Source organism: Diaporthe batatas (genome assembly GCF_019321695.1).
Source record: "Diaporthe batatas strain CRI 302-4 chromosome Unknown Contig00004, whole genome shotgun sequence".
Lineage (NCBI taxonomy): Eukaryota > Fungi > Ascomycota > Sordariomycetes > Diaporthales > Diaporthaceae > Diaporthe > Diaporthe batatas.
In genome coordinates, this window is record NW_025408551.1 from 978,998 (window position 1) to 991,795 (window position 12,798).

The window sequence follows — 12,798 nt, forward strand, 5'->3', positions numbered from 1 at the left end:
AGAGTTCTTTTCATGTGGCAGTGGCATTTATCATTGAAATCGACACCTGATAGTCCATCGACAATGGCAAGATCGGGGCATTCCGGACTCTTGACACCGGGTATTTCTGTGGCCAGCGAATATCGGAGTTCTATGAGCCGAGCTTAGATTGGAAATGTTTTATTTACAGTCTTTGGACTCAAACAAGTCGATTCCTGTAGTCAATAGTCTGAATAATGTTTGATTCTTGCAACATTTAATTGGGTGTTAACCTGAAATGGTGCAGCTGTCGGCGGGGAAGATGTGTTCGGGAAAACTTTCCGGACAAAAGTGTCCGTTGGAGATAACGTGTAGGAGATGTTAGCTTCAAGCGAGAAACAGTTTGGATCAAAGGAGTCTCTGCGGAGGATCGGTTTCTCGAAACGTACAACGAGGACTCGGGTCTCTACTCAAAACCATCCACGCTATGCTATGACATTCACCTATAAATCGTGTGTGATGAATGTGCGTGGTTTCGTTTCTAATCCCCATATACATAAAATGTATACGGCGACTTCATATAGTAGTAAACACTCAAGACCCAGCGTTTAAAGAAATACAGTGCCAATAACAGTATAGAGAGAATACAGTAATATGATGAATGTATTGATCACATTTATCACGCAGGTGTCTCTGATAAAAACAATGCGAGATCCGAGCATTGTACGAACGAGCTAGTCAAAATGGAGGCGGAATACGTATACACGACACCAGTGGGCAGCCCCTGGCCTCACGTCACGGCAGATGTATAACATGCTCCCTTCCACAATCATGAGTCAACCCTTGGGAAACTGGCTGGTGAGCTGAGTTGCTCCTATGATGAGCAGCGGTATGAAGACATGAGGGTGGCTGATAATACCCCTTAAGTCATTTTGTTTCATGCTGGTGGATTTGTAGTCGGCGATGAGAGCCTCGTGTCGAAGGCCATTATAAATTATCTGAATTTGGAATTGGAATTGGGCACAGTGGCCGTGGTCCAAGACTACCGTCTTCGTCCGGGCGTCTCACTGTGGCAGGGTCCAGTGACCAATGCAAAAGCCTGTCTGACATGGGTCCACGATGAACTCCTCGGAATCTCGGCGAAGACTGGTGATGGAATAGTTCTCAATACAGATAGGATTGCAACAGCCGGGTTTTCAGCCGGTAGCACGTTGACCCTATTCCTAGTGAACGGAATTTCCGTCTGGGGATGTTGATCTTGTCTCGCCCGTCATCAATTCCGAAGAATTCTTCTCCTTTCCCTTAAGCCCAAAAGTCCACTAATACTGCAAGAACACAGGCCTCCCAGAAGTATAAACTTACGCCTTGTTTGGCATTCTATAGTGAGGTCTACTGGTCGGGACCCCTGCCGTTTGGACGAATCCTAAGGCTGCTCTTGCTGAGCTCCCTGTCATCAGCAAGGAGCTGTATAATCAAGTCTATGACGAACGCGTAGTGGTGTCTGCCCCGTCATCGTGAGGGCCCAACGGACCAGATTTGAAAAAAGCCGCGCAATGCATGGCTATTGACCTCTATCAAGGAAGGTTGGTGGCTAAAGGAGGCCGTCAAGGACGAGGATTTGGCGCGGATTGACCCAGCGCACATGTTTGGGCCCGATGTCTCGCCAACGGTGTTCGTACATGGCGCGGTAGATGTTGTCAGTCCTGTAAGATCCTCTGAAGCAGCACGTTCTTCGCTGCAGGCTTGCGGTGTGGATACCGCTTTGTTCCTGCACATGTGGGGTACCAGACAAGGGTAATGACTTCGAAGCTTCCTTGACTTGGAGAGACGCAGACATTGACAAGGTTTTGGAAGGGCTTCGCTGGGTATCACGGAAGTTTTGAGGACTGACAGTTGTGGCCCGGTCGCGTTCGAATCAGTGCTGGTGGGGCAAAGAATCGGAGATGTCATTGAGAAGAGGATCTGTATCCTACGCATCATTGTGAACAAGCTTTAGCACTGTACGAACTGCAGCCCCTTAGAACCGTCTGTGCAAATGGTACGAGTCACGTTCTGGCCTGTTGGTTGAACAATACACTGCGAGGCTTAAGTTATGTGGCCAAACTATATCGCGCCACCACCGATGCTGATTAGTACACTACCTAGATATTATGTTACCGATGCGGATTTGCGGAGGCCGCGACGACTCCGCAGCACCACGGAGAATTCGGGACCCGAGCTGATCCCCAGCGGGGCGAAGCGTTAGCTTTGGGCGCTCTTGTTTGTGTTGAAGACCCGGCTGATGTGCTATAAGCTTTGAGAAAGGGCGGGGGGCGTGAGTGAACGGTTCGTACCTGAGATTGTATCACACCACGGATGCCGTCAATTTGGCTACTGCTCGGCCGTGGGGTCCCGTTAGTAACAAGTGGCGAAATGTGGTGCTGAACGGCTCGGCAGGAGATTCGGCAGACTAAAGTCGAGCACGGGGGAATATCAGGGTGCATCCGGATTTACAGTTGCAGATGTTCAACTATGTTCTGCACTGCCAGTATTCTTGGCACCGCCCTATGGGAGCCCAGGAGTTTCCATTGTGTTTTTTTTTTTTTTAAAGGCTGAGCCTTGGGCGTTTACTACTGCATGAAAGCGCCGCATACGGTTTGTACATATGGGGATTAAAAAGGAAATATTCAGGAAATCACCCGCAGTCCGAGTCAAGGAGGCTGCGATCCGGCAGCATCAGGACTTAAAACGTGCCGTGGTGAGTGATGGTAAATGTGGGGCAAAAGCACGTGGTGTACGGAGTATTCGCACCTCCGTACTGAGAGACCAGGTTGATAGAAGACCATAATAACGTGCCAGCATGTTGATAGCCTGCGGTCTAGATCTTCCCCAGAACATCTGAGCCCTGCTAGATAGGGTTTGTGGCCAGGGTCGGCAGGTCGGCAACACCATACACCATAGCTCGTTGAGTTCACTCTCTATCTTACTTCGCCCATGATCCGATCTCGCGGTACGGTACACTAATTATAACTGGCGTGGTCGCCCGGGCGCTATTGGACATGTCGCGGGCGGGGCGGGTCGCGGAGATGGGCTGTTCGCAGGTACACGTGCAGATTGTGTGCTCAAGTGCTGCACAGTGGCTGTATTAAACTTCATCTCAGTTACACGACAGAAGGCCGCCTTACCAGGCGTGTCTTGGCGTGGCTTCCATCGCTAAGTTTCGCCCAAACGCGTCAGCAACGCAGCTCGTGGAACCCTCTGCGTCGCAGCGTTACAGCGCGGCAGCTCAACCATGATTAGGATAAGAATTAAGATAGACTATGCATTCTTTTACACGTATTACATGTGCTAGCGAACGAAGCATCGTGCGGATGCTCAAGGGTACCCGTACACCGGGGTGGCTCAAGTGCTTTGAGGTCGGGCGATCTACATACGTACCTGTATGGCTGAAGAGGGCTCTCACGAGCCAAATATCGCTTGGTCTGTCGCCGCCAGTGTCAGTCGGGTGGGCGTTTCCTGAACGGCGGCTCCTCACCTCGCATAGTGACGGCTCCATTCGACCATAATACTGGTAAGAGGAGGTCTTGGTATTATTTCAGAAACCATGGACACGGCAAACGATGCATGTGGGCGCCGGCAGGGCCAGACTGGTGGAGCCTGCGTTCGTTGCCGGGACAAGAAGCTCAAGTGCGACAGCCGTCGTCCGCGATGTGGCACATGTCTCTCTGCCAACGCAGATTGTGAGCCAGCCGCACCGCAGGTTCGACGTGGGCCAAAGAAAGGCTACCTCAAGACACTACAGGACCAGGTGGCCAGGCTGGAGCAACAACTCGCAGAAGCCAACGGCTCAAAGGAATCAGCAATGAAGCCGCCAGAGTCCCTGTCATCATCGCCTCTGCACGTCGAGCTTGGCTCCCTCCCAATGGACCTGGAGCCTGTCATCTCCAGCCCCGATTATGCCCACCAAGACGCTTATCCCCATTTCGACCACCTCATAACGCCGCCGGCTGAGCTTGGCCTGGCACACTCCTTTCAAAGCACAGAATGGCCCGTCATTGTTTCGTCCCCCGAGCTGCTAATGCGCGCCCTCTCGGCGGGCACGGTCTCGACAGATCCTTGGCACTTTACCGGCGCTGATGACAGCCTCCCCTTTCCTGACGGGATGGGCCAGCCTTCTTCAGTAACTGGAAAATACCCCGACCCAAGTCTACTGCAGGCTGATTTGTTAGCATTCCCCTTTTTCTTCCAAGTCTGGGGCTCAGGTGGCTGATGGAACGTATTAGAGATCAGGTCTATTTTGAAAGGATACACCCGTCTGTACCTATTCTGCATCGGCAACATTACTTTTCATGGGCCCGATCTCCAAGCAAGACGGCAGCACAAATCTGTTTGCAGAATGCCATATGGACATCTGCTAGTTCAACATCAGTACGCCTTCAGTCGATCCAGGACTCGCTATACCATAACACCCAAACCCTGTTGGCGGTCAGTAGGAACACGGACGGAAAAACAGCAATGGACATTGAATATGTCCAGGCGGGCATCCTCATGGCGATACATGAATTTACACATCGCAGCCACCACCAGGGCTGGATGAGTGCTGGCCACTGCTTCCGCCTGGTTCAATTGATGCGTTTGCATGAGCTCGACAGCCCAGGACAAAGTCCAGAGAGGAGAGAAGGTGGCGGAAAACAGTGGATCCGAAGAGAGGAAAAACGCCGTGCGTTTTGGATGGCATATTGTGTCGACGTTCTCGCCAGCAAGCGCGGACAATTCCCGCTGACATTACATGAGCATGTGGTCCGCCACCATCTCTGCCCCCGGCCAAAGCACACAGACATATACTGACTGGCTTGAGCAACAGCGCACTACCAGACTGCCCTTAGCCGAGAAAGAATTTCAGAATTCCGAGGCCTGCGAGGCACAGTATCTCCACGAACTTTTCGAAGGCCAGCTGGCATCGCCCGTGAGAGGCCCGTTTACCGAGCTCATCATCTTCTGCACCATGTCCCGCCACATCGCCTCGTTCAAGCGAGACCGGATCGACAACCACAGCTTCCCACTTGTGCTCTCGGCAAATGATTTTTACAGCCACCATTCCCAGCTGACCAAGATGTTGGACCTCCGGACCGAGGCCCTACAGGCCAACTGTAGCCCAGAGTCTCTATGTTCTGACCCTATCCTGCTCTTTGTTCGCAGTAAGCAGTCATCCCCTTGACTTTGTTTCTCTTGCCCCTTTTCAACGGATATCCATACATAGGATCCATGAATCTCTTTGTCGGCTTTTAGGCTTTAATATAGGCTGTAGAAGGATGATACCTTGATATGTGACACTGTTCAGTGACACCTCGTGCTTTCGGCTCTCATCGCTTACACCCACCCCCAATCTCGACTACTTCAGAAGGGAAGTTTTTTATGGAGCCTAACGTTTACAGTGTTTTCAAATGCCCTTCAGTTGTGCCTGTGCACCAGCTTCAAAAAAGTGTACCAGGCAAACGCCGAAGGCATCGACACAGTGATCCCGGCGTGGCAGGATCGTGCGTCCAAGGCTGTGTCCAGTATCATAGGTCTCTCAAGCCTCATCGCCTCCTTGAGCTATTTTAAGGTAGCATTTCTCCAACCACAGCTGATTCCTATTCTTTGCTGTCAGATTCATCGCTGACTTCGGGACTTCGTCCTTTTTCTTACCAGGTGCACCCCTTTACACCTCTTCCGCTTGCCATCTGTCGTGACTTCCTCCAAATCGGGCAATGGGAGGATTCATCCACCCGGCCAAATATCCAGGAAATCACACGGATGTTACAAGAGATGGCGAGCATCAACAAACTAGCTGCCGAGTACCTTGCTTCAAAAGGTGCTTGAATCAGAGCCCATCCTAGTAAGAAGAAGAAGAAGAAAAACAAATGAAGGCAAGATGAGTTGGGGCTTAACATCACGGCATCTCCTAAAGGCTTTTTCCCATTCCGGAGTTTTTACACAAATGGTTACTAGTAGTGCTAAGGAAACAGAAATTGTTGCCTGTATTCAATTGGATGAAGTATAACCGTTGGGGAGAACTGCTCACTGTACATGCAGCCTGGCGATCTGGGAACTAGCCAGGGGTATCATTTCTAATACAGATAGAGTGTACTTGCCGCCTTGATACAGAAGTAAATGCTCAGACTGGGAACTTAAATAAATAGCATTGCCATAAGCTAAGATAAGTTTGACCGCGTGGTTTTTCGATCCGTGGCTACAGGGCGATAACTTGACATAATGATCAAAACTTAACGTTGACGCAGCGCCAGATAGACTCGGGATACAACATGTGAATGCCGATAGGGTTTAGAGGGGTCTGCAAAGTTTAACATAGTGATGGTACGGTGCTTATGTGCTGCTAGAATCACCAATAGGTAGATTGGTTATTATGGTTGGCCGGATGGGACAGCGTGTGGCGAGTAGTCGTGCCTCCCTTTTAAACACCATTGATTAGCATCCGCTTTATATAACTTATAAAAGAAGAGAAGATATTCTAGTTTCATTATTTTATAGAGTATATAGTCTCTTAAATATTTATATATTAAAAAAAAGCTTTTATTAAAATAATTAAATAATATTAAAAACCTTTATATAATTAATATTTATAAATATAAATTATAATATTATTTATAAATCTTTATTTTAAAATCTATTTAATATATTTAAATAAGTTTTATTTAATATAAAATAAATTAAATCTTTAAAAATAATTATTTAAAAAGTATTATAAAAAGAAAAAGTAGAGGTTTTAAGTATATATTTAATTATTTTAAAACTTTTTAATCTTACTATAAGATTTAAAGTTATTAAATTAAAGGCTAGGGATGTTACTATTATTTATATAGTAGTAAGCGTCCTACATTCACTTTATATCCTTTCCATTACCCACAGGTAGACAGCTTGTACAGTTGTCGAAGTCATGGTGTGATGCAAGCAGATCAAGCTTGCTTCTAGCGCTGACGCCGGTGTATATATAGACCGACCGACTTTGGTAAGGTTGTAGGATGGTAGTGTTGCATTGGCGTTAGGCTGTGACGCACAAGAATGCCTGTCAGTTCTTGGACAGGTTTTGTGCAGGGTTTTTGGCGTAAGGTACGGCCTATGTGTGATGACATACTTCTATCCTCATTGACGTTCTGGCCAGCCCGAAGGCTCATTTGGCGACGCTGCTCAAGAGGACGACTATTCATCGCAATCTTCAATCGCGGCCAGAATATACCAAACTTCGAATCGCATCCCTTGGCTGGGACTAACAAAAGACGACTGCAGCCATCCTAGTCAACGCTGGATCGGTGACTTAATGCTCTCAAACAAGGCCTTCGTACCGAAGCAAGTCATTTCAATATGTTGAAGGACAGAGGAAACCCTTTCTGCAGAAAATTCGGGTGGGGCGGTCTTGTGGTCCTAATTTTCGGTGGTTTCTCGTATGGTTACGCATTCTCCAGGAAGGACTTCACTGCTCATCGCAGGGGTCTCATCATCGCCGGCAGCGTTGCCTTCGGAATCATCTGTTTGGGGATCGTCACCGGCATCGTGATCAGGCAGCGTCGCAAGAAAGCGGCCGCACGAAACGACGAGAATCTTGTGGTGCGCCCACCAGCCTACGAGCCACCAATGGCCCCCAACCGGAATAGCTCGCAATCATCGATCGCCGCCAACCACAACAATTCACGCAGGGACGCGGGCTCCAATTCGCAACAACAAGCAGAACGTCACGATGATGCGCGGCAGGATTACATTGGCGGCTTGCCTCAGAAACCACCGCCTGCATATTCGGAGCGCCTCGGTGATCGAGTCGGTGACCCGAACCCATCCAGTATGCTCAATGTTTGACATATTATGGCACGCGTTCCACGACTTCAGAGCCGACTTCAAGTTCAGGCATTATGGTGTTTGGATAGCAGTGGAAAGTCTCACAGAATGATCGATGCTACTCGTTCTCTCGCACGAGAATGGAATGCAGATTGCAGGTATTGTGTTACATAGCCTTATGATGACTTTTCGATGAGTGATATAGCGCACTCGGCGTTTGGGAGTCGACAAGGAGGTGAGCCACTGGAAAACTTGGAGTGACGGGATCAAGACAAACTGATTCAACAAGTATCACAATCGAGGTGATTTGACTTCAGCAACAAATTGACGGGCTGTTTCTATTGTCTCGAGTTGGAAAGAGATACGCCCTCCGAATGCACAGTAGGTAGTAATCCAGCTCACCATGGCAGCTTCAGTGGCGTAGGCAAGCCCTTACCAAGCGTCGCATCAGCCGTGCCAATATCCCCTATAGCAGTTAGCGGAGCTGTCCACTTGACTTTGCTTTGAGATCACAAATGGGAAACTAACCTGGTCCCCTGGGAGCCCAGTACTCGCCGGTCTTGCTGATATCTAGCTGGTCCACCCACTCCACGAGGCTGCTGGCTGCCTCATCAGTGGTCACAGCTACGACAGGAATAATTAGCACTAAAAATTCGGAATGAGAAATGGCATTGGCTTCGACGTACCTCCGCCATCGTCCCAGAATTTGTCAAAGCCAACGCCCTTAGTCATGTCTGAGCGCATGAAACCTGGATGGACGATGCTGATGACCACTCCCGCGTCCTTGAGGTCCAGGCTAAGCAGCTTGCCCACCATGTTGAGTGCTGCCTTGCTTGCATGATGAGCGTAATTCCCGCCGCCTTCGGACTCGTGACGCAACGTGATGCTTCCCGACTCGGACGAAACGAGCACTACCTTGGAGCCCTTGTCGAGCAGCCCGCCGTGGAAGAGCGCGTGGACCAGGAAAACCGGGGCGATAGAGCTTGTGGTGTACATCGTGACTTCCTCGTCCCAGTTCGGCCCTTTCCCGTGGAAATCCTCGGTGGTAAAACGACCTGCCGTGATGATCTGGTATATCCGTAAGCGTCGTCTGGTCTGTGGGCTATTTCAAAAGGACATCGGTTCTGGTACTAACCACGAGGTCCAGAGGCTTCTCTCCCTTCAGCTGGGCTGCTAGGTCATCACCGACCTTGGGCTTTTGCAGGTCGATTCCTGATAACCACTTAACATTCTGAGGGAAGTCACTCGGAACCGATGATCGCGTGGTTGCAAACACAGTGCTCGCGGCCTCAGATGCGTACTGATTGGCAAGAGAGGCACCCAGGCCTCTGGTGGCGCCCACGATGAGAGCTCTCACCATGGTATTGAAGCTTCAAGTTGAGAGTTATCGAATTAGGTCTTGTGGGTTGCAAGGTTTGCTTCGTAGGACGGTGTGTCGTGAATGTTTTTAAGGTTGTGAAATCAATGATCAATGGTTTGTGTTGATGTGTGGTCCTCTCTTCGAAACCAACGTCAAAGGCGTGAGATGGTGCCATTCACTGCATGTGATGACGTCAAAGTCCAGTGCGGTTTGAGGTTGCTGCGTACCAACTTCAACACTCTACCATACTACAAACACCTACTAAAAAGGAAAAATTCAAATACTCCACACCTCACACAAGAAATCACATTTATTTAAAATACAATTCAGGCCAACCAGTTAAGAGGATTATATATAAAGAAAAAATATCACTAAACTATATTTATAGTATTATTAAGTATTAAAACTATAATAACCTAAGTATTAATAAACCTAGCTATAAGTACCTATATATACTTAATAAACGTGATATAAAATATATACTATATTATATTACCTTTAATCCTTTTATATAAATCATTTAAATTATTAAGGATTATAGTTTAAAGTACTTAAATATAACTATTAAAAAGGACTTTATTTAAAATAAAATTATATATAAATAGATTATAATAAGGCTATTTTTAACTAAAAACATACTATATAACACTTTATTTAAACTTTAAAGTATTATAATAAACTATTTAAATATTAATAATATATTTTATTTATATATAAATTAATAAGTAAATATAATATTAATAGATTATAAAAATAAATATTTTAATTAAAAGTTTAAAATTTAACTCTAATAATATTTTTAATTAATAATTATTATATTTTTAATAATTTATTTATAAATAATCTAATAATAAATCCTAAATATATATAAGTCTAATAAAAATATTAAAGTATTCTTAAATATTTTAATAAAAATTTAATATAATATAAAGTCTAACTTTATACTACTATTTAATAACCTATATATTAAGTAAGATAATATTAATACTATAATTTACCTTAAAATCCTTTAAAAATATCTATTAATAATCTTAAACTATAATACTATTTTATATAAAATAATATATCTATATATATAATAAAAATTATATAAAATTAATTTAAAGAAAAGGGTATTTATATTTTTAAGTAGTTACTATACTTACTTAACTTAAATTCTATTAAAAACTTATAATATTTATTAAAAGAAAAGATTTTAAAGTAATACTCTAAACTTTTACTATATTAAAAATATCTAAATTATTATAAAAAATATACTAAGCTATAATTAAGATATTAAAAATTTTCATTAAAAAGATAGTTAATAGGTTAATTAACTTAATATTATAAAGGGTTATAATGATACTTATCGCCTAAAGGTAATATATTAAATATTAGCTATAATTAACTTATATTAATTAATAGTAATAGCTTTAAACTATATACTTAATTAATTATAAACCTATAGTAATAGAATTGTATTATATAAAAGTCTATATATAAGGTGGTAATATATAGGTGTTGGCGGTAATCTAGGTGGGTGGATCTAAATTGGCGTTTTTTTTTGTCACGGTACTGTACTTAGGGTAAGCCAGCCGCTTGTAGCCGCTTTGAGACAGCAACTTACTTCGATGCAGGCCCCCCCTTTTGTCTACGAGGTTGATATTATGATTAAATGCATGATGGGACGTGTGTACGCGACTACATTCTTTCATGTCTTTCTTCCTCGCTGCCACCACCGAGGTACATTGCCAGTCCTACTGCACAACAAACTGTTCAGAGTGCGTCTTGTACAGCGTCGACGAATCGAGGATCTCACCCGTCGATGATTGAATAAAATTTATGTCGAGATGGTTCGCATCCTTGAAAGTGAGCGTTGCATAGCTGAAGTCGTCGGCGTAAGCGAAGCGGTTCGACGAAATGTTGGACCCAACAGAACTCAGGCCTTCGATGTTGCCAGCGCCTCCTGCAACAATGTACATCGGGCTCTTCGGGTCATTCATCCCAGCTGGGTCGATGATACTGTTATTCACAGGGGTAAACCGCTGAGAATTGTGGACATGCCCAAACACTCCTAGGTCGACGCCAAATTGATACAACACTGGCTCAAAAGCCTTCTGGCATGCGGTACAAGCGCTTCCACCTGTCGAATACCACGGGCGGTGGCCACCGACTATAACCCATGGAGTCACAGTGCGGTCCACTGATGCCAGATCCGCTTTCAGGAAATCCAACTCTAGTGGTGAAGTTAGTCATACTACGGGTTCTAAAGTGTTGCATTCTAGAACATTCCAAAACATGAAAGACAGGGATCCGTAAAAGGTGAAAAGTGATGCTTACGCTGACCTGTATAGCCAAAGGGTCCGCCATCGAGGCCAGCAGAGCCGAAGGGCGCGTCCGGAGCGTCGGGAAAATCCGTTTCAGTATCGATCATAGTGACATGAACCATTCCATACTCGAAAGAATACCAAAATGGCGGATTCGCGAGCATCTTGGCCTTGTTTGCGTTGACCTTTGCAGTGTCATCGGACGACGTTGACGAGAAGGCGCTTGGCATGTTCTTGCCGAAGCGCACATTGAAGTCCGTGAAGTTCTTCTGCCCCTCGGGGCAGATGGTCCGAATTAAAAGTGTGCCAACTTCGGCACAGTCTGCCTCGTGATTCCCAGGGCTCGCCATGTATGGCTTGCGGCTGGCTATCGGAGACAGCTGGTTGTAAAAGTTCTCCGTGATCGCCTCGTATGCATTAGTGCCGTCGAATAGGTTATCCAAGCTCAGAATCCAGTCATCGGCACTTTTCGGCGTCAGGAGTTAGCTGTCAAAGAACCACAGACGAAGCTTGACAGAAACACGGCGGGGAGTAAGCCCATAAGGTGTTCATAGCCTGTCGTATAATCTGTAACCCGTAAAGCACTTGCTGTACAGGCTGGAAATACTAGAGTGTATTTGTTCTAGAAGGGGTCAAAGATGTATCTAGAAGCTGCTTACTAGGCCAGGTCACCAGGATGCATAACCCACTCGTAGTCGTTGAAGTTCTCAGCCAGGCGTCCGATGGTCGTGTGGTTCAAAGCAGGGTCTATCGCAGGAATTTGGTCACGCTTCGAACTGTCTCGCTTGATGGTGTATCCATCTTGGCCGTATACGCCGAGATCAATAACAACGCTCGTGGTAAACGGGGTTCTATCACCTGGTGCTCTAGGGCTCATGAAACTCTCAACTGTCGAATTAGTGGAGACGATCTTATAGTAATAAGTTTGACCGGCAGCCAGACCGCTGAGGATGACAGTATTGGACCATGTGCGAGACGTCTTATATGTCACCGAGACATCCGAGCATTGCTCGCGGTCGAGGTTGCTACTGCTGGTACCATACTGGACACAAGGTCGGCTCAGCTGCTCAAAGGTATTCCATCCGACTGAAATAGCTGCTCAGAGGACCAGTTGACATCAAGTCAGCCAAGTTTCACGTCCTCAGGCCGCTTCAGGTGTTATAGCTTACAGTTTGCTCCGCTGATAGCCAAGCGCTGCTGGACTGGGGTTGTCTTGTCGGACGGAATGGCAGGATAATGTGCTGCGGCGGTGGCGATGGGGACAAAAGTAAGCAAGCCCCAGACACGATTCCTGAGATTGTACATGATGAGTAAGTCGAACCTCGGTTTCAGGTACGTGTGTTATGGAATACAGTGCACGACAAC

The 12,798-nt window shown here is 46.1% G+C and overlaps 3 protein-coding genes across 3 annotated transcripts; 1 reads left to right on the forward strand and 2 right to left on the reverse strand.

The window, feature by feature from the left end:
- Positions 1 to 3,541: 3,541 nt before the first annotated feature.
- On the forward strand, positions 3,542 to 5,226 carry KVR01_004617 (uncharacterized protein; the record flags this gene model as incomplete). The annotated part of the gene is made up of 4 exons (XM_044788265.1): positions 3,542 to 4,199; positions 4,367 to 4,737; positions 4,802 to 5,135; positions 5,198 to 5,226. 4 exons carry the CDS (start codon positions 3,542 to 3,544, stop codon positions 5,224 to 5,226), a joined length of 1,392 nt encoding a protein of 463 aa, XP_044646781.1.
- A 1,874-nt stretch (positions 5,227 to 7,100) lies between these two features.
- KVR01_004133 (uncharacterized protein) lies at positions 7,101 to 9,296 on the reverse strand. The gene is made up of 4 exons (XM_044794861.1): positions 8,903 to 9,296; positions 8,454 to 8,835; positions 8,296 to 8,391; positions 7,101 to 8,233 (listed from the first exon to the last, which is right to left on the reverse strand). Exons 1-4 carry the CDS (start codon positions 9,125 to 9,127, stop codon positions 8,166 to 8,168), a joined length of 771 nt encoding a protein of 256 aa, XP_044646297.1. The 5' UTR covers positions 9,128 to 9,296; the 3' UTR covers positions 7,101 to 8,165.
- Positions 9,297 to 10,863: 1,567 nt separating this feature from the next.
- On the reverse strand, positions 10,864 to 12,738 carry KVR01_004395 (uncharacterized protein; the record flags this gene model as incomplete). The annotated part of the gene is made up of 4 exons (XM_044784817.1): positions 10,864 to 11,342; positions 11,447 to 11,898; positions 12,093 to 12,528; positions 12,603 to 12,738. The coding sequence occupies 4 exons, from the start codon at positions 12,736 to 12,738 to the stop codon at positions 10,864 to 10,866; spliced, it is 1,503 nt and encodes a 500-aa protein (XP_044646559.1).
- Positions 12,739 to 12,798: the final 60 nt, after the last annotated feature.